This window comes from Rhinopithecus bieti, unplaced genomic scaffold, assembly GCF_001698545.2.
Source record: "Rhinopithecus bieti isolate Rb0 unplaced genomic scaffold, ASM169854v2 scaffold_61298, whole genome shotgun sequence".
NCBI classification, from domain to species: Eukaryota; Metazoa; Chordata; class Mammalia; order Primates; family Cercopithecidae; genus Rhinopithecus; species Rhinopithecus bieti.
This window is the reverse complement of record NW_016823727.1, coordinates 1,351,549-1,373,373: the sequence shown is the minus strand read 5'-3', so window position 1 is coordinate 1,373,373 and position 21,825 is coordinate 1,351,549. Positions and strand designations below refer to the sequence as shown.

At 39.5% G+C, this 21,825-nt stretch overlaps 1 protein-coding gene and 1 long non-coding RNA gene across 6 annotated transcripts in view; one reads left to right on the top strand and one right to left on the bottom strand.

Annotated features, from left to right (window-relative positions):
• Positions 1–8,824: 8,824 nt before the first annotated feature.
• The window catches only part of NR2C1 (nuclear receptor subfamily 2 group C member 1), a 61,948-nt gene continuing 48,947 nt past the window's right edge, over positions 8,825–21,825 (bottom strand). For 3 of the 5 annotated variants that reach the window (XM_017861742.1, XM_017861743.1, XM_017861744.1), the window contains exons 12-14: positions 20,331–20,468; positions 16,817–16,922; positions 13,617–14,124 (exon numbers count right to left, since the gene is read on the bottom strand). In XM_017861742.1, the coding sequence (XP_017717231.1) occupies positions 13,950–14,124; positions 16,817–16,922; positions 20,331–20,468 (419 nt within the window). In that variant the 3' untranslated portion in view covers positions 13,617–13,949. Of the gene's footprint in view, positions 8,864–13,549; positions 14,125–16,816; positions 16,923–20,330; positions 20,469–21,825 lie in introns of those variants that run through there. The other 2 variants (XR_001883279.1, XM_017861745.1) reach the window with 2 other exon arrangements.
• Positions 21,453–21,825, top strand: part of LOC108521789 (uncharacterized) — a 2,714-nt gene continuing 2,341 nt past the window's right edge. Inside the window, exon 1 of the long non-coding RNA XR_001883280.1 lies at positions 21,453–21,470. This is a non-coding gene — a long non-coding RNA (uncharacterized LOC108521789). The remainder of the gene's footprint in view (positions 21,471–21,825) is intronic.

Sequence of the window (21,825 nt, the reverse complement as noted above, 5' to 3'; positions counted from 1 at the left end):
TGCTGGGATTACAGATGTGAGCCACTGTGCCCAGCCAAGTGTTATCTTCTCTTTAATTTTCTAGAAGAATTTGAGAAGGATTGGTATTAAATTTTCAATTAATTCAAATGTTTGCTGGAATTCTCCTATGAAATATCTGTTCCTTGGCTTTTCTTTGTTGGGAGGTTTCTGATTACTGATTTAATCTCCTTACTAGTTATGAATCTGTTCAGATGTTTTTTTCTTTATTTAAAATTTTTGTTTGTTTGATTTGAGACAGAGTCTCACTCTGTTGCCGGGCTGGAGTGCAGTGGTGCGATCTTGGCTCACTGCAACCTCTGCCTCCTGTGTTCGAGTGATTCTCCTGCCTCGGCCTCCCAAGTAGCTGGAACTACAGGCACACACCACCACACCTGGCTAATTTTTGTATTTTTAGTAGAGACGAGGTTTTACTATGTTGGCCAGGCTGGTCTCGAACTGCTGACCTCGTGATCAGCCCACCTTGGCCTCCCAAAGTACTGGGATTACAGGCATGAGCCACTGTGTCCAGCCCTTTGCTTTTGATTTCTAGCTTTATTCTACTGTAGTCAGAAAAGATACCTGGTATGATATCAATCTTAAAATTTGTCAAACCTTGTTTTGTGACCTAATATGTGATCTATCACAGACAACGTTGCATGTATGCTTGACAAGAATGTGTATTGTCTCATTGTTGGATGGAATGTTCTCTGTATGTCTGTTAGGTCAGATTGCTCTACAGCATTGTTCAAGTCCTCTGTTTCCTTTTTGATATTCTTTCTGGTTGCTATGTCTATTATTGAAGGTGGGGTTTTGAAAACTACTTTTATTGTGTTACTATTTCTGTTTCTCCTTAATTCTGTCAGTGTTTGCTTCCTATATTTGAGTGTTCTGATGTTAGGTGCATATTTAATTGTTATAGCTTCCTAGTGGATTAATCCTTTTATCATGTTGTAATCCCTTTGTCTCTTGTGACAGTTTTTGACCTAAAAGTTTATTTTGTTTGAAGAGGCCACTCCTCTTTTTTTGTTACTATTTGCATTAAAAATCCTTTTTGTGTCTTTCCACTTTCAACCTATGTGTGTCCTTACATTTACTCTAAGTAAATCTCTTACAGAGAGCATATAGTTGGATCCTGGTGGGGTTTTTGCTTTGTTTGTTTTTTGGTGTTTGGTTTTTTATTTATTTATTTATTTTTGGTCCATTCACTTACTCTGTCTTTTGATTGGGGAGTTTAATTCGTGTACATTTAAAGTAATTACTGATAGGGAAGGATTTACTACTGGCATTTTGTTCATTGTTTTCTGTATTTTTTGCTGTTATTTCATGTCTGTCTTTCCTCTCTTGCTACCTTCCTTTGTGTTGCATTGGTTTTTTGGTAGCAATTTGCCATTCCTTCTTCATTTTCTTTTGTGTATCTTTTATAGGTATTTTCTTTATGATTATGTTATCCCTTGCTTTTTTTTTTTTTTTTCCAAACTGAAGCCGGGTTTTAATATGTTGCCCAGGTTGGTCATATGCTCCTGGGCTCAAATGATCCTCCCATCTTAGCCTCCCAAGTAGCTGGGATTACAGGCACATACCACTGCACCTGGTGTCTCTAGCATTTTTAAAGTACAATATGTACTTATAGATGTAAATGTTTGATATGTTTCAACCCATTGCAGTTATTATTCTAATCAATTACCAAATTGTTTTATCTTTGGTTAGTAGGTACCTCTTCAGGTTGGTTCCTGAGTTTCTGAGATAAAACCTAGTCATCTTTGATAGTTTTATTATCATTATTTTATTTTTGGTGTGACAAGATGTTCCCAACTCATCTTATACATTTCCTACTCTGGACCTTCAATCAGCCTTTCTTCTAGGGAGCCCTACTCCAGGGTTTATGGTTGCTTAAATCTCAACTCTATCACTGTATTAGTACGTTCTCACATTGCTAATAAAGGCATACCTGAGACAGGGAAATTTATAAAGGAAAGAGGTTTAATTGACTCACAGTTCAGCATGGCTGGAGGGGGGCCTCAGGAAACTTACAATCAGGGCAGAAGGGGAAGCAAAAACATCCTTCTTCTCATGGTGACAGAAATGAGAAGTGCAGAGGAAAAGGGAGAAAAGCCCCATATGAAACCATCAGGTCTCATGGGAACTCACCCACTATCATGAAAACAGCATGAGGGTGACTGCTCCCATAATTGAAGCATCCTTTCCATGACACGTGGGGATTATAGGATTACAATTCAAGATGAGATTTGGGTGGGGACACAGCCAAACCATACCAATCACTAATTAGCTATATTGAGCAAGTTGCTTGAGCCTTAGTTTACTCATTTGTAAAATGGGGTTAATATTACCCACCTCATGAGATCACTATAGGCGTTAAATAAGGTACATAAAAAAGTGCCTGGTGTATCATAAGTACTCAATAAATGTTTGATAAATTACTTTTAAATAACAATAGAGGCATATGCCTTCTTGAGCAAAATTTTCACAGAACATTCTGACTTCCTGTTCTAATTTTGATCAGTTGTCTTTAGGCCTCATGCATGAATGGATGATCATTCTGGGATTTCTTTTCATTGTGTTTCTGAATAAATGAGTCTTATTTTATCTTGGATCCTGCATATTTTTCTTTCTTAGAATTCTCTCATTTAGGGTTGCTTGTTTCTTTGTTTGTTTGCTTGTTTTGGTAGAGCACATTTTGAGACTTTTCAAAATGCATGTAGGAGATAACATTTCCTTTGATTGATCCTTTACCTGGACATAAAACTCTAGGTTCAAAATTGTTTCCTCACAGAACTCTGAAAGCATTCCTCCATTGCCCTCTAATGTCTAACATTTAGCTGGGTGTGCTGATGTATGCCTATAGTCTCAGCCACTTGGGAGGCTGATGCAGGAGGACTGCTACAGCCCAGGAGTTTGAGGTTGTAGTGAGCTCTGATTGTGGCCACTGCACTCCAGCCTGGGTGTCAGAGTGAGACCTGTCTCAAACAAAACCCCAAAACCTCTAACATAGTTGATGAGAATCCTGCTGCCAATCTGATACAAATTCATTTGTTAAAAACCTGTTTTTTAATCTGTTGAAGTTTTCAGATTTTCTATTTGTCTTTAAAGTTCTAAAATTTCGTGAAGATTTATCTAGGGCTTTTGTAGTTGATGTTTTTTGGAATTCAGCATCATCTTTGAATTTGGAGATGTGTCATTTTAGCAGTAGAAATTGTTTTAAATAATTTTCCCCTACATTTTCTGTTACTTCTTTTGAAATCTGGATATTAGGTGAACATTGGCCCTTCTGGATTGATCCCCTGTATCTTTTAATTTTACCTGCGTATTTTCCATTTTGATCTTTGTGGTTTTACATTCTGAACCATTTCTTTGTATTTATGTACCAGTTCACTAAATTTGTTCCTGTCTGGGTCCCAGGGAAGGAAGGAAGGAAGGAGGAGGGAGGGGAAGGGAGGGGGGAGGGAGGGAGGGAGGAAGAAGGAAGAGGAAGAAGGAAGGAAGGAAGGAAGGAGGAAGGAAGGAAGGAGTTATGGCCCAGACCGTTTATTCCCCGAAAAGACCACCAGAGTCAGAGTCAAAGCCAAGCGGCAAAGGATCTTTAATGCAAGTTCGAACTTGGGTCCCTCCATTCTACAACATACAAGGGCCTCAGAACAATGCGTGCGCTTGCCTTTTATAGCCTAAATGTAAAACAGGACTTGTGAAGTTGCAGAGGAACGAGGGAATTCCTAGGTTACAGCATTACAAATTGGTTACATTTAAGTTATACCTTTAGCGTTTTTTATTGTTCCCGGCGCTCCCACAAACAGCTGTGTTCTTATCGGGACCTTTCCAGGTGGTGTCTTTCTAAAGTTGAGATATATGGTAGTCTTTTGAATTGAAAGATATATGGTGGGGAGACATATGTGGGATGAGCCACAGGAATTGAGAGACATATGGAGGGGAGACATATGGTGGGAATATGTTATCTGGGCTCAGGAAGTTGAGAGATATATGGCAAGCACTGGTAATTAGAACAGAAAAAGACAAGACAGGGACTTTCACAATGCTTGTCTATACAACGTCGAAATCTATAGATAACATAATTGGTTAGTCGCGGGTCAACTTTTATACTAGGCTCAAGGTGCCGCCCGGGCTGTCAATGCCTGTGGGGTCCAACTTTTAACTAAGGCTAAGGCGCCGCGGGCTGTCTGCCTGTTGGATTTCATTTGATCTCTTTCAAAGCAAGCAAGAAAGAAAGAGAAATGAACGAACTCTTTCTTGATCTTTTTTTTTTGAGACCGAGTCTTGCTCTGTCACCCAGGCTAGAGTGCAGTGGTGCAATCTTGGCTCACTGCAACCTCCCGCATCCCCGGGTTCAAGCAATTCTCCTGCCTCAGCCTCCCGAGTAGCTAGGACTACAGGCGCGCACGCACCATGCCCAAGCTATATTTTTGTATTTTTTAGTAGAGACAGAGTTTCATCATGTTGGTCCAGGTTGGTCATCAGAACTCCTGACCTCGTGATCCGCTAGGCCTCCCAAAGTGTTGGGATTACAGAGTGAGCCACTGTGCCTGGCCGGTCTCTCTTCTTTTTCATAGTATCCTGTTCTGATTTTTTTGGTCCATTAACTTGATAATCAACATTGTTATTATAGAACAAACTAAAGTTAAAGAGCTACACAGAATTCAGTGTTGGATAATACTGACATGTTCGTGTGAACAAACATTGCCAGAAGTCTTAAATCTTTCTTCAATTGATCTTAGCTTCAATTTAGCTCATCATTTTGATCATTTTCCCTCCTTAAATTTAGTAGCATTGAACATATGTAACTCACCTGAAGAAATCATATAGTTCAATTTTTCTGAACTGATTGCCCACTCCCAGCAACAACTACTTCCCAATCCTTTTAGCTTATTTGGTTATTCATACCGAATTTATAAATTACATGCTTATAATATTCTAGGATTTTTCCAACTTTAGGCATTATTTGTTGACTTCTCCACATAGGTGAGGACTTTAGGGCTTATCACACCACTCCCACTCCTACACCTCGTAGTCCCCCCAACTTCCTGCCCCATTTTTCATATATAGTTTACTAAATTTTCTGTTACATATCATGTGATAATGTAGTGTTTACAGCTTCTCAAGGGCTTACTCCCCTCCCCTTGGATACAGGGAATTGTGGAGAGATCTGGAGATCTAAGAGCACCTCATTTTTTCTACATAAGATTTATTTTCCTATCAATATCGTGAAATATTACAAAAGTGCCTATTTTGATCTTAAGAATCTACCAATACAGCTTAATAAGTAGAATAGTATCAGAGATTGAAGTTTTCAAAAAAATGGCCTGAAAAACAGCTTGGATTCCCTAAACTCTTCACAGAATCTCGCCACTTTCCTGTCAAGGGGCATAGTTATCTTCCCTTGAAATGCAGGTGGGTCTTTGCATTAGTAATAAAATGACATGGAAAGCCAGTGTTGCTTGGTTCTGAGGGTAGGTTAGAAACAACCATCTGGCTTTTCCCTGGCACTTCCTCTCCTCAGCACTTCCTCTCTCAACACTTCCTCCCAGCAGCCCACATGGAAATTACCCTTCATTTCCCCAAAATGGGGTCCAGTCTGCAGCTGAGTAGTTTTTTTTTTAGCCATTTCCTACCCCATACTGTGGAAAAGAAAGAGAGATCAGCCTGTTACTGTGTCTATATAGGAGAGAATAGACATAAGAGACTCCAATTTGGTTCTGTATTTTGAGATGCTGTTAATCTGGACCCTCCCCAACCCTTGTCGCTTGCCAAGAGACATGTGCGTGGTGACTCAAGGCTTAATGGATATTGGGCCCCTGTGCAGGATGTGTCTTTGTTAGAAACAAGTACCTGAAGGCAGGCTGCTGGTTAAAAATCTGGCCCGTCCCCCCTGGCAAACGGAACATCTCGGTGTAAACCCCATTGTGTGCTTTGTTTACTGAGCAAGGAGAAAACCGCTAGGAATAGATGGGACTTGCTGGAGCAATGCCTGCTAAAAGGTTTATGGAGATGTTTGGCATATGCATGCTCCAAAACACAGCATTTTCCCTTTAAACTTATTCAATGTCAGCAGGATTTTTGTTCATATGTCTTACTGCTGATTTCCTCCCTACAATGGATCCTATTGTCCAGCCACTCCCTTATGTTTAAGATGGTAAAGATAATTATCAATAAATACTAAGGAACTCAGAGACCGGTGCCGGCGTGGGTCCTCTGTAAGCTGAGCGCCGGTCCCCTGGGCCCCTTTCTTTCTCTGTACTTTGTCTCTGTGTCTTATTTCTTTTCTCAAGTCTCTCGTTCCACCTAACGGGAAACACCCACAGGTGTGGAGGGGCAGGCCACCCCTTCACATACAAGTTTGAAGGTCCAAGATCATACCCTCTTGCTTTTTTTTTTTTTCCTCCAAATTTTAGAAACAGGGTCTCACTCTGTCACCCAGGCTGGACTACAGTGAAACCAGCATAGCTCACTGCAGCCACCAACTCTGGGCTCAAGCCATCCTCCCACCTCAGCCTCCAGACTAGCTAGGGCAGCCATGCACCACCATGCCCAGCTTAAGATGTTACAATCCTTTAAACTTCTTATGATTTTTTATGTATCAATTTGTAAACAATTCCATAAGATGAAAACCACCCCTGACCTCCCAGGCCCCAGGTAAGCCTTCTTGTCCAGGTAAGCCTTCTCTACCTGGGTTTCCAAATGAGGCTGCTGAGATGCAACATTTTTTCCCTCAAATGGTGGAAATATTTCTAGTATTTCTGGTTCCATATGCTCTTCCAGAAGTTTGCCACTTCATCATCAGGAGGTGGAGTCTATTTCCCCTCCTTTTCCATCAGCACAGACCTTTGTGACTTCTTCGATGAGTAGAATGCAGCAGAAGACACTGAATTAGTGTTTTTGTTTTTGTTTTTTGAGACAGAGTCTCGCTCTGTCACCCAGGCTAGAGTGCAGTGGCGCAATCTTGGCTTACAGAACCTCCGCTTCTCAGGCTGAAGTGATCCTCCCACCTCAGCCTCCCAAGTAGCTGGGACTGCAGGCATGTGCCACCAGGCCCTTTTTTTTTTTTTTTTTTTTTTTTTTTTTTTGTATTTTTTGTAGAGATGGGATTTTGCCATGTTGCCCAGTCTGATCTTGAACTCTTGAGCTCAGGCAATCTGCCCCCCTTGGCCAAAGTGCTAGAATTACAGGTGTGAGCCCCCGTGCCCGGCCTGACACTGGATGAATTCTAATGCCAGGCAAGAAATGGTAATAGAGCTCCCACGTGGCCTTCTCAACCCTTGTTCTTGGAACCCAGCCTCTAGGTTGTGAGGAAGGGAAACAAGACTAGGTATGTGTTCTGGCTTCAGCTCCACCTGAAGTCCCAGCAAACAGTCACTATCAATTTCCAGACATGTGAGTGAATGATTACATAGATTTCAACCTCAGTATTTGAGCTGTGGCTGAAAGCAGCAGAGACAGGCTGTCTCTTCCAAGCTCTGTCCATGTTGCATGTTCAGGAACACAATACATGTTGTTTTAAACCATTACGTTTTGGGGTGGCTTGTTTAAAAGCAAATAGTTAGAACTCTGTCAATACTTTTCAAGCCCCTTGTATTCTTTGTTTTTATCCTCTTCCTACCCCTTCAGAAGTAACTAGTATTCTAATTTAGTATTAATATTTCCTTTGCTTTCACAAAATTAGCTTTCCCACATAAATACCTCTCAACAGTATATTTGCCTGTTTTCAGTAAACCAGTTAAATTATGGTTTTGTGGCCGGGCTCGGTGGCTCAAGCCTGTAATCCCAGCACTTTGGGAGGCCAAGATGTGGCAGGATCACAACGTTAGGCGATCGAGCCATCACTTGCAATACGTGAAAGAACGCCCGGTGGTCTACTAAAAAGTAAAATAGTTTTTAACGGGCGATGGTGGCGTGCTGTAGTCCAATGACACTACTCGGGAAGGTCCTGAGCGCACGTCTCCCGCGTTGATGTAATCGGCTGTAAACTAGGGCGGTGAGCTTGCAATAGAGCTGAGCTCTGGCACTGCACTCCGCCTGGCGACAGAGCAAGACTCCATTCTCAAAAAAAAAAAAAAAAAAAAAAAAAAAAAAATTATGGTTTTGATATACTTTTGGGCTTTTGAAAAAATACAACATTGTATTTTGGGGATTCACCCATGTTTACAGTTTATTCCTTTTTTAGTGTTGCATAGTATTCCATTGGGTGATTATGCCACAATTAACTTATCCATTCTCCTGTCAATGGATATTTGAATAGTTTTCCTTTTTTGCTCTTACAATGCTGACATGAATTTTTTGTATGTCCTCTGGTACACGTGTGAGTTTCTCTAAGATAATTTCATGCATGTTCAACTCTACTATTTAATGCAAAATCTTTCCCGAATTTACTGTACCAACACTCTCACCATCAACACACATATTTTCACTCCACATACTCTACGTTTGGTTTTGCCAGACTAAAATTTTATTAGTCTGGTGGGTGTGTATTTGCTTCCAAAATAGACTTTCAACAAATCCTTCATCTTTCCTTCCAGAGATGTCACAGTACAAGAGCATTTTGGAGCATTTTGAAAGATTGCTTTGCAGCTTTCCACATTGCAGGATAAAAAGGCCTTCTCAGGTTTGCTAGGATCATCACTACTAGTCTATTTTAGCTTTCAAAAGTTGTGGTTATCATTTATTTCTGTCCCTTTTTTTTTTTTTTTGTCTTTGTAAGATGCATTTAAAACAAACAAAACCATAAAGCAAACCAGGTGTAGCAGTTCATACCTGTAGTCCCAGCTAATCAGGAGGTTGAGGTGGGAGCATAGCTTGAGCCCAGGAGTTCTACCCTGGCCAACACAGTGAGACTTTGTGTCTAAAAAAACAATAAAAATAACCCACAAACCTTTAGCTGTTTTAATGCAGTTTTAGAAGGAACTTAGGGTTAAATGTATGCATTCAAGGCATCTTTCACCATGCATTAATTTTTTAATTTCAGTAAGTTTTTTCTAAATGTTTCTTGGCTTTTCAAATATACTTGGTTATTTTTGCTGCCCCTGTTTCTTGTTTACTTTTAGATTCCATTTTTTTCTCCTTAAAACATATTATATAGTTACATTCTGCATGTGACAATTTTAAGATCTAATATTGTCTGAGGGTCTTTATGTATTGCTTATTTCCTTGTGAGTTTGATAATTTTGTGTACTCATATTTGGTTGAGCCTAATCTGCGAGAATATCAAGATTTTTAAATTAAGGGTTGGTAAACCATACTCCAAAAGCCAAATCCAGTCCACTGCCTGTGTTTGTATGTTTTATTGGACCACAGGTATGCCCACTCATTTATGTTGTCTATAGTTACTTTAGCACTTTTTGAGTCGTTTTAACAGACATTGCATGGTCTATGAAGCCAAAAATATTTACTTTCTCAACTTCTGATCTCAATTGTGAATATTTTCTCCAGAGAAGATTTACACTTGCTTCTGCCAGGATGCAGAGGGTACTACTGACCTGAAACAACCTTAGCCTTCTTTAGGAAGTCATCTCAATTTGGTGAACTCAGCTAATAGATCAGAGGCCTTCAGAGTATCTGTTCCTTTATACTGCTAAAAGTAGCAGTTGTCTTCTTTGACTATATTGTGATTTCAAGATGGTATATCTTTTAAAATTTATAATGATGGATCATTTCCACCTACAGACAAGTGTCCTTTTGTGGAACTTTTCTTACATTATTTAATAATTTCCTTTTCTTTTCTATTTTCCCTTTCTTAAACTTAGTATTGAAAATGTTAGACCTTGGCTGGGCACGGTGGCTCACGCCTATAATCCCAGCATTTTGGGAGGCTGAGGTGGGCAGATCATTTGAGGTCAGGAGTTCAAGACCAGCCTGGCCAACATGGTGAAATCCTGTCTCTACTAAAAACAAAAAGAAATTAGCCGGGTGTGGTGGCATGTGCCTGTAATCCCAGCCACTGGTGAGCTGAGGCAGAATTGCTTGAACCTGGGAGGTGGAGGTTGCAGTGAGCCGAGATCGCACCACTGCACTCCAGCCTGGGCAACAGAGCGAGACTCAACTCTCCCCCTCCCCCCGTCAAAAAAAAAAAAAAAGATTGTTTGATTCTCTAATTTTATCATTTCTATCCTGTTTCCTATTCCTTTGTCTTTTGGTTTTACTTTCAGGGTGAATTCTTCAATTTTATCTACCAGTCCTTCTAATGAATTGCCTTGACTGTCATTTTTAATTTCTAGGGGCAATTCCTTGCTTCAAATTTGTTTTGGGAAACATTCTGTTCTCCTTTTATGGATACAACATCTCGTTTCTCTCAAGATATTGATTATATTTGGAGAATATTTTTCTGATCTTTGCATTTTGTATCTGCTCCCTACCCTTCATATCTGCTCTCTCATGGATAGAGATTTTCCTCAAATATCTGGCTATCCTGGGCTGTAAGTTCACATTTAATAATAGGGCACTAAAGAGCTGAATGGAAACCGAATACATACACACGACTTGGTAATTGGAGGGCTTCATTGAAGAGTGATAAGGTGGCAAACAGGCTGACAGAGAAAACTGTACTTGATTGCCAGTATCCTGGGAAAAGGATAGGGAGCCTACATACCAACCAAATGCAGACTTTTTTTTTTTTTGAGACAGAGTCTCGCTGTTGTTTCCCAGGCTGGACTGCAGTGACGCAATCTCAGCTCACTGCAACTTCCGCCTCTCGGGTTCAAGCAATTCTCCTGCCTCAGCCTCTTGAGTAGCTGGGATTACAGGCGTGTGCCACCATGCCCAGCTAGTTTTTGTATTTTCAGTAGAGACGGGGTTTCACCATGTTGGTCAGGCTGGTCTCGAACTTGTGACCTCGTGATCCACCCACCTTGGCCTCCCGAAGTGCTGGGATTACAGGCATGAGCCACCACTCCCGGCCTCCAAATTTGGATTTTCACTTCCTCCATATTTTCAACCCTGTATCTTATTCACACCTTCTGTTATCCCTAGTATCCTGTAAGTCCTATGCTCTTCCAGTTCAGTTTCTCCAAAGAATTAATCTCTGGCCTCCTCCTGCTTGAAAAGGGAGGAGAGAAAGTGGCCACCTGATATATATATATATATTTTTTGAGATAGGGCCTGGCTCTGTTGCCCAGGATAGAGTGCAGAGGCATAATTTTAGCTCACTGAAACCCCGATCTCCTGGGTTCAAGCCGTATTCCCACCTCAGCTTCCCAAGTAGTTGGGACTACAGGTGCACACTACCATGCTTGGCTAATTTTTTTTTTTTTTTTTTGTAGAGATGAGGTTTCACTACATTACCCTGGGTAGTCTCGAACTCCTGGACTCAAGCAATCTGCCTCGCTCAGCCTCCCACAGTGCTGGGACTATAGGCATGAGCCACCACGTCTGGCCTCCACCCATCTTAAGTAGGGTTGGGGAAAGATAGTCTAATTATTTTGTATCCAGACTTGCAACCAATCTTTTTTTTTTTTTTTTTTATGTCTCAAGCATCATTTCTGTATCTGAGCACTGGTTCCTTCAAGGTACTAAGCATCTTGTCTGGTATCCTGGCTTCTTTCTCATTGCATTGCCTTTTGTAGTCACTCAGTCAAAGCTTCTTTAGTTCTGGTTCTAGTAAATCAGTCATTCTTTCTCTATCTGCATTTTGTTTTCCAAAAATTTACTTTACTCTGTCCTTTGATTTCTTCTCTCCTGTTCCATTTGTCATCGTGTAGTTAGTTATACTTTATGGACATTTTACTGAGATTTCAGGAAAGAAAACAAAAGCTAATCTGCAGTATTTAGCTGGGAGTCTTCAAATTGAATTGCAAATAACCCTAAAATATAGGACACAGAAATGTCTCCATGTTTTTCTCTTGCTGGAAGTACTTTAATTAAAATCACCCCACCTGAGAACCAAAACACCTATTATATCAGTAACGATTCTTATTAGAACTTTCTTAATATAGCAGATCTATACTTGCTATAGATGAAACCACAATGGAACAAACGAAGGATAAGCAATCATTGAATAGGAAAATAAATATATTTACAAATATATTGGTAAGACACAGAAATTTGTAATGCAAGTCACATTTTAATATAGTTTTAAAAACTCTTCCAAATATAATAACAAATTTAATCAGAAAAAACACCTGAAACATCTTAATTAACCATTAGTACATTATTTTAAAGGATTAGTTCCCTGATTCCTTGGCTTACTCATTGTATTTATAAAGGTATAAACTACTGATTTTCCATTTGAGTATTATACTAAATGTAGTTTCTTTAGCTGATAATTATAAATAAAATTGTTGACTAAGATCATGTTTTAAATAGGGAAAAAAGTAGTAAGCAATAAAATCCACATCCCCACAAAACTTCAGCTTTTCTTCTATTGCAAAATCTTTACAAAAAATGTACTCTGAGTGCATTATCCATGTTTGTTTTAAAAAGCAACAAACATACCAAAATAATTCATCAAGAAATCAAAGCAAAGAAACAGTTATCAGTATCAGGTTTGCTAAAAAAATAAATTACTGTGGAAGACATCCGAGGAGTCTAAAATGCATTTGTTGCAGCAGTAACAAGGCTTCAGGCTGATTCTTATACTGCTGTTAAAGCAGCCCTCCCGTGCTTTACAGTGAAAAAAATCAGTGAATATTTATTTTAAAAAATTATCATTAGCTTCAAAATACTGTTTAAACTTGCCTTGAGAACATGTATTGGCTATGATAAATCCATTATTTGACAAATTGGGTGAGTTTTTTTTAGTGACCTAAAAGAAACAGGCTAAAACCCATACACGACAGGGTTGGGAAGCTCTAACTCAGGTCAGAAAAGTAGAAGAGAGATCAGATTCTTTTTATGGAATGAAAGAGCAACAATTTTAATTATCTTTTTTGAAATAGTGAAACATTTTGGGCTTAATTAGTCTCTACTTTCTTTCTTTTACAGAGACGGGGTCTTGCTATGTTGCCCAGGCTGGTCTCAAACTCCTGAGCTCAAGCAATCTGCCTGCCTCAGCCTCCCAAAGTGCTGGGATTACAGGCATGAGCCACCACAGCTGGCTAGTCTCTATTACTTTCAAAGATAGCAGTAGGCCAGGCACAGTGGCACGTGCCTGTAATCCCAGTACTCTGGGAGGCTGAGGCAGGATCACTTGAGCCCAGGAGTTTGAGACCAGCCTGGGCAACATAGTGAAACCCACCTCTATAAATGAAGACAAAACAAAACACGAGCAGTAAGCTAAAATATTAAAATATCAACACTAGCTTATTCTCAAAAACAATTTTCTGCTATATAAAGTGCTTGTAACTAATAATATACATTAAAAATGTCAATCTTAAGATCATGAATGGCCTGTCTCACTGTCAGCAATGAGAGTGGTATACATATGCTAAGGGACACCATGATATTTACAGAAGACAAAAAGTATATATTCAATTATTTCCTATAATTCTAATATTGTCATTATACCAGTAAGCATAAAATGATCTTATTTTGATATGGTAATTAAAACAAACAAAGATTATTATGGCAGAGTAAAATGCAAGGAACTAACTCCTCCTTAGGGATTTCTGACCATTAAGTATTTTTACTAGTTCTTAATGAAGTTAAATATGACTAGAACACAATTCAGAAAAAAGAGACTAATTTATTTGTTTTATAAAATAGAATGAGAGCTTAGTTTAGATAATTAAGAGGTGACAGCTTCAGGTATCATCTTCACCAAGAATAAATTTGTAGTGTTTCATGTTCATTTAAAGGAATCAGGAAGAAAAATTCATTTAATTTCTGCTGTTGGCTCAGTCACTTCAAAATTCTTAAGGAAGCTAAAATAAAATACCTTGGATTCTGGTTACTTTTTGAAGTAAAAATTTCCAGATGCTCCAAAAGCAATGAGTTCAATTTGGTGTCTTGTGTTCTGGCAAAGAATAGTTAAGTTTACAGCACTGCAGTTGCAGCTTTCAAATGCTGTGACCAATTATTTGAGAATTATAATCTGCAGGCTCCATTTTCAAAATATGTGGGATGACACTGTCAATTCGTATGTTGCCAATGAGACCTTTGAAAAACAATTCTTCAGTGATGGTAGCATTCATCAGTCTTAAAGCTGGCAATCTGAGTAGTAGTCTGGATAACCTAAAACAAGAAAGAAAAAAGGGAGAGGAACAAGGTTGTAAACTAGAAAGAAATTAAGTAGAAAAGTATGAGTAATTTCTGCATGTGGCCTAATTTAATAAATATATCATTTTCAAAAGTTAAAATCAAAACTTTAAGTATTCTCAAGCCTTAGAGCATATGGCAATTACCTGGGTATTAATGCAGTCTGACAGACTCCACAGGGGAAAGCCCTGCTCTTAATGCTACACTGTACTGCCTCTCCTTGGCTGTAAGGACCATGGAACTGAGCTGTAAAACGCATCAAGTTATACTATTTTTTTTTTTTTCTTGAGAGAGGGCCTTGCTCTGCTGCCCAAACTGGAGTGCAGTGGTGTGATCTCACTGCAGCCTCAATTCCTTGTACTCAAGTGATCCTTCCCGCCTCAGCCTCCCAAGTAGCTGTGGCTACAGGAGTGTGCCAGTATACCTGGCTAATTGTGTGTATTTTTTGTAGAGACAGGGTCTCACTTTGTTGCCCAGGCTGGTCTCACATTCCTGGCTTAAGCAATCCTCCTGCTTTGGCTTCCCAAAGTACTGAGATTATAGGTGTGAGCCATTGCGCTGGGCCAAGTTATACATTTAAGAATGGCGGCTTGGTGCCAGTGGCTCACGCCTGTAATCTCAGCACTCTTGGAGGCCGAGGTGGGCAGATCACTTGAAGTCAGGAGTTCGAGACCAGCCTGGCCAACATGGTGAAACCTTGTCTCTATTAAAAATACAAAAAATAATTAGCCGGGCACGGTAGCACGTGCCTATAACCCCAGCCATTTGGGAGGCTGAGGCAACAGAATCACAAGAATCGCTTGAACCTAGGAGGTGGAGGTTGCAGTGAGCCGAGATCATGCTACTGCACTCCAGCCTGGGTGACAGGGCAATACTCTGCTTCAAAAAAAAAAAGAAAGAAAGAAAAAGAATGGCTTAGCAACTCATTTCAGGTTTTAAAAATGGCAATGTTTTGTGTTATCAGGACATAAGGCATTTTCTTGGTTTTGCTCTGCAAAAAACTACTGGAAATAGGCAACAGTCGCTATTACTGGGAAGAGCACGGAATGTGGAATCAAGACCGTTGGGTTCAAATCTTGATTGAACTGCCCACTACCTATATAAACGTGTGCTTGCCACTTACTGTCTCTCACAGTGCTGTTGTAAGGATGAATGAAATGATCCCTACCAGTTTGTGTCAGGTAGTGAGGTTCCTTAGGGCAGGACCCTATCTTGTGTGAAAGTGCCTTGTAAGTTGAAAACTATTATCCAAGGATAATGTATTATTTTTAAGTAACCAAGAATGTAAAAAACTGAGTAAGTTGCAGTCGCAAAGGAAAAAAATTTAAATACTGTATTTATTTGTATAATGAGGCATACGGTAACTTTTAAAACTTAAAAGATAATGCTGAAAAACCACCACAACAAAACCACCTTTCCAAAAAGACTGTGGTGGGTTTATCCTTCTGTCCTAAGGCCTTGCACTCTAACACTTCAGACCAAATGAGACCAGCAGCCCCCAGGATTATCTTCCTGAAGCTGTGTGCTCTACTCCTCAAATTACTCAGCATCCACATCAAATTACTCAGCTTTTACAGAACTGGTAGAAAGCAGGATAGGAAAATGAGTTAGATAAAATAAGGCTGATATTTGAGATGAGACTGGCTTATAAATCTAAATTATTTTAATATATGTAAAAAATTATATGTAAAAATGTTATTTTGCTAGTTTGAAGTATGCTAAACTAACAAAATGTTTTATTTATTACAAACAAACACACTTATATAGCCCTTACTATATGATAGGCACAGTCCTAAGCACTTTACATATATTAACTGATTTAATCCTTAAAATAATTGTAAAAAGTATATACTATTATCTCCATTATAGGAGGAAACATGCCCAAGGTTATGAAGCTAGCAAGAGCCGGAGTCAGGATTCAAATCCAGGTACTCTGGCTCTATAACCAGGTGCTTAACCCCTTGGCTATAATGTCCCTCTTTAAAGAAAGTGGCTCTTATAAAAAAAGAATTTTTCTCAAAGAACATTGGCGAGAAATAGCTTGGAGGGAATTTCATAAACCGTGTTTCAAAATTAATTATAAAACAATGTAATCTAATGGTATTTGATTTTTTAAAATTTTTAAATTATTATTTTTTAGACAGGGTCTTGCTCTGTCACCCAGACTGGAGTGTAGCGATGTAATCATAGCTCATTGCAGTCTCACCTCAGCTTCCTGAATAGCTGGGACTACAGGCATGCGTCACCACGCTGGGCTCATTTTTGTATTTTTTGTAGAACAGGGTTTTACCATGTTGTCCAGGCTGGTCTCTGATTATTTTTTATCCTCCTTTTACTAACAAAATTCATTATTTTATCCAAAGAAAAAGAGTTTGGACTTTAGAGTCAGACCACCTGGGTTCACAGTCAGGTGCTATCATTTACTGTGTGACCCTGAGCAAAGCTAACCTCTCTGTTCTGAAGTCTCCTCTTATATAAAAATGTAAGAACTGGATGAAATATTTTATGTAGCGTACTTGCAACAATGCAATACTGCTTTTTATAGCATTACTATTTCAAAGTTAAGGTTGCCTAAAACATTTAATTATTCTGAGTAGAAACAATGAGATAACAGATCCACAAAAGGTTTTTCAATTATTTTAATTATATGGAATTTAACTGTAGATACCTGTAGGTGTCATCTGGATATGTTTTGGTTATATAATCTTGGAATTCCACATAAGCCTTTTCCTGAAATTTCTCTATCTGTTCCATGTTTTCTAGGCCTGGATGATCTGAAACATTAAAGAAAACATTGGTACCCTAGTTCTGAATGTTCATTTAAGACAGAGTGAATATGAAGAGACAGAATAGTTAGTCAAAACAGAAGCCCCATCATAAAATGTGTGGCTCAGGCTGGGCGAGGTGGCCCACGCTTGTAATCCCAGCACTTTGGGAGGCTGAGGTGGGGAGATCACCTGAGGTCGGGAGTTCGAGACCAGCCTGACCAACATGGAGAAACCCTGTCTCTACTAAAAATACAAAATTAGGCCAGGCGCGGTGGCTCAAGCCTGTAATCCCAGCACTTTGGGAGGCTGAGATGGGGCCGATCACGAGGTCAGGAGATCGACAGCATCCTGGCTAACATGGTGAAACCCCGTCTCTACTAAAAAATACAAAAAACGAGCCGGGCGAGGTGGCGGGCGCCTGTAGTCCCAGCTACTCCGGAGGCTGAGGCCTGAGAATGGCGTAAACCCGCGGGGGTGGAGCTTGCAGTGGCCACTGAAGATCTGGCCACTGCACTTCAGCCTGACACGACAGAGTGAGAATAACACCCGTCTCAAAAAAAAAAAAAAAAAAAAAAAAAAAAGAAAGAAAATTAGCCAGGCATGGTGGCGCATGCCTATAACCCCAGCTACTCGGCAAGCTGAGGCAGGAGAATGGCTTAAACCTGGGAGGCAGAGGTTGCGGTGAGCCGAGACAGCGCCATTGCACTCCAGCCTGGGCAACAAGAGCAAAATTCTGTCTTAAAAAAAAAAAAAAAAAAAGTGTGGCTCATTCATTCCACAAATACTGATTGAGCCCACCTACTATATACCAAGCACTATATTTTACATGTTTAAAATTTTTTATCTCGTATACATATGCTAACAACTAATAAAAAATAAGTGGGTGTTACCAAAATAAACAGCTTTCTCGCCATTCCAAAAGTAGTAGGAAGTAGGAAGGCATTTGGTAACTTTGCTTTTAACAGGAGCAAAAGGTAAATGACTCAGCTTAAAAAGACATTTTAAGGTTGGGTGTGGTGGCTCACAAGGTCAGGAGTTCAAGACCAGCCTGGCCAACATGGTGTGAAACCCCGTCTCTACTAAAAATACAAAAAATTAGCCGGGTGTGGTGGTAGGCACCTGTAATCCCAGCTACTTGGGAGGCTGAGGCAGGAGAATCGCTTGAAACTGGGAGGCAGGCAGAGGTTGCGGTGAGCTGAGACCGTGCCACTGTACTCCAGCCTGGGCAACAGAGCGAGACTCTGTCTCAAAAAAAAAAAAAGGCATTTTAAATCCATGAAATATTTGCAGATTATATTCTGTGCCCTATTTTATAAGTCAAAAATTATATTATTTTAGGTAAAAGGTATATAAGAAATTATGAAACCATAAATATCATCTCTATCAGAAAATAACAGAAATATAAAAAACTCTATATAAGCATTTCAATGGTCACTACAACATTACACAAAACAGAAATACTAAAAGAACTTCATAAAAGTTATGCATAGCTTAAGAAATGTTGAATATGGAAAGCTCTGTTCTCATGGATGAAAATTTTAAAAGTAATAAATGGAAAATCCTAAAATAATAAAATAAAATTACATTAGAATTTAAACTTCAAATCTATGTTCTTTCAATTTTCACCTAAGGAAAATGAAAGTGACAAATTGTGCTAAGAATAGAGACATACGTTACTAACTCACAAGAAACATTAGAAGAAATAGTACAAGCTTTCATGTTCTTACTGGTATCACTGACAGAAACAAGTTTCCTCAGATAATTTTATTATGATGCACAAGAACAGAAACATATATCAGAATGAAAAATACAGAACCTAAGAGAACAGTCAATTTCTCTTATTCAGAAATTGACCACTGAGAGCTTACCATCATTTTACCATCTGTGAAAACTGCAAACTGGCAGGAAAACAAGAAACCAGTTTTTTAATTTGTTGGTAACTCATATAAGATGTTTGGAAATCTAGCCCATCCACATAGCAATAGTCATCTCTCATTCTACCATTTAGTAATGGCTAAAAAAATACACCTAAGAATTCAAATGTTGATGTGACAAAAGAAATAAAGGTCTATAATATTTTTTACATTTTCATTTATTTTTGAGACAGGGTCTCCCTCTGTCACCCAGGCTAGAATGCAGTGGCGTGATTAGAGCTCATTGCAGCCTCAAACTCTCAGGCTGCAGTGATCCTCCAACCTGAGCCTCCCAAGTAGCTGAGACTACAGGTGTGCACCAGCACATCCAGCTAATTTTTTCTATTTTGATTTTTGCAGAGAAGAGGTCTCATTATGTTGCCCAGGCTGGTCTCAAACTCCTGACCAGTCCTCCCATCTCAGCCTCCCAAAATATGAGGATCACAGGCATGAACTACTGAGCCCTGCCAAAGTCTATCATATTATTTCACTGACTTCTCAACCTCCCTTTTCATACCCATATAAATATCTAACATCCTTAAAATTCACCAATTTCAAGTATACAATTCAGGCTGGGCGCGGTGGCTCACTCCTGTAATCCCGGCACTTTGGGAGGCAGAGGTGGGCAGATCACCTTAGGTCAGGAGTTCAACACCAGCACGGCCAACATAGTGAAACCCGTCTCTACTAAAAATACAAAAATGAGCTGGGTGTGATGGTGCATGCCTATAATCCCAGCTGCTGGGGAGGCTGAGGCAGGAGAATTGTTTGAACACAGGAGGCAGAGCTTGCAGTGAACTGGGATCGCACCACTGCACTCTAGCCTGGGCAACAGAGCGAGACTCAGTCTAAAAAAAAAAAGTAAGTATACAGTTCAATAGTTTTTATTATATTCAGAGTTGTACAACCATCACCACAATCTAATTTTGGAACATTTTTGTCACTCCAAAAACAAAACTCCACCCATTAGCAGACACTTCCCATTTCTTCCTTCTCCTTAGTCCTTGGCAACCACTTAATTGTTTTATGTCTATACAGGTTTGCCTATTTTGCATATTTTATATAAATGAAATCAAACAATATGACTGGCTTCTTTCATTTAGCAGAACATTTTAAAGGTTCATCTGTGTTGTAGTATGTGTTAGAATTTCCTTCCTTTAATGGCTGAAGGATATTCCATTGTATGTATATATTACATTTATTTGTTCATCTGTTGACTGACATTTGGGTTGTCTCCACTTTTTGACTATTATAAGTAATGCTGCTATGACTATTCATATACACATTCTTGCATAGATATATATTTTTCATTTCTCTTGGGCTGACAAGAGTGAAGCTGCTGAATCATTTGATAACTCCATGTTTAACCTTTTGAAGAACTACTCAACTCTTTTCTAAGGCAACTGCACCATTTTACATCCCCACTTGCAACATATGAGGGCTTCTATTTCTCCACATCGTGAAACATTTTATTTTGAATAAAAAGTAAATGTTTATATACCTGGACTGAAGAGTACTATTGCCTTCAGGTAGGCATATTCATATCCATCAATGCAGAGTTTAACCATGCTGTTGCAAAACTCCTGTAGTTTGAAGATGTGCTCCATCAATAATTTTCTTCTTTCTGTTGACATTTTATCTTTAATTAAAATAAACAAAATTTTAATTGTTTTTTTGACAAAACAAATCTAGTTTTGTCTAAAATGAACAACTACTTTCATCCAATGTATTTCCCTCTCAGGAATTTTGAAAAGTTTTTTAATTCTTTTTTTTTTTTGAGACGCAGTCTTGCTCTGTCGCCCAGGCTGGAGTGCAGTGGCTGGATCTCAGCTCACTGCAAGCTCCGCCTCCCGGGTTTACGCCATTCTCCTGCCTCAGCCTCCTGAGTAGCTGGGACTACAGGCGCCCGCCACCTCGCCCGGCTAGTTTTTTGTATTTTTTAGTAGAGACAGGGTTTCACCGTGTTTGTCAGGATGCTCTCGATCTCCTGACTTCGTGATCGGCCCCTCTCGGCCTCCCAAAGTGCTGGGATTACAGGCTTGAGCCACCGTGCCTGGCCATAAGTTTTTTAATTCTTAAATTTTTTTTGAGACAGGGTTTTACTCTTGTCACCCAGGCTGCAGTGCAGTGGGGCAATCTTGGCTCACTGCAACCTCTACCTCCTGGACTCAAGCAGTTCTCCTGCCTCAGCCTCCCAAGTAGCTGGGACTAGAGGCGCATGCCACCACACCCAGCTAACTTTTGTATTTTTTGTAGAGACAGGGTTTCACTGTGTTGCCCAGGCTGGTCTTGAACTCCCAAAGTGTAGGGATTACGGCGTGAGCCACTGTGCCTGGCTGCCTTCTCATGAATTTCAAGCTTTGAGTATAACCAATGTAGAAATGTTTAAAATTTAGTATTTCTGCAATTATGACTAAAACTAATCATCTTAAGATATTGTTCATTCAAGAACAACAAGCTGTTAGTATAATCTGTATAAACATTTTAAGTAGAAAAGTTCATATTTATTTATTTTTGAGACAGGGTCTCGCTCTGTTGCCCAAGGCTGGAATGCAGTGGTGCGATCTCAACTCACTGCAACCCTGCCTCCTGGGTTCAAGCAATTCTCCCACCTCAGCCTCCCGAGTAGCTGGGACTACAGGTGCGCTCCACTATGAATGGCTATATTTTGTATTTTCAGTAGAGATGGGGTTTCACCATGTTGGCCAGGCTGGTCTTGAACCCCTGACCTCAAGTGATCTGCTTGCCTCAGCCTACCAAAGTGTGAGCCACTGTGCCCAGCCAGGTTTATATTTCATCTCAATTGTTTTGATGTTGTAAAAGTACTTTTAAAAAATGAATTGTTTTCTCATGGTAATTGCTTTTGGGGTAAAACTATATATAAAAAATGGATTTGAATGTTTATGGCACTTGGCTTGTTAAAAAAAAAACCCAAAATGAAAAAAAACTCTAAACATAAACGTAATGGTTCCTTTTTTTTTTTTTTTTTTTTTTTT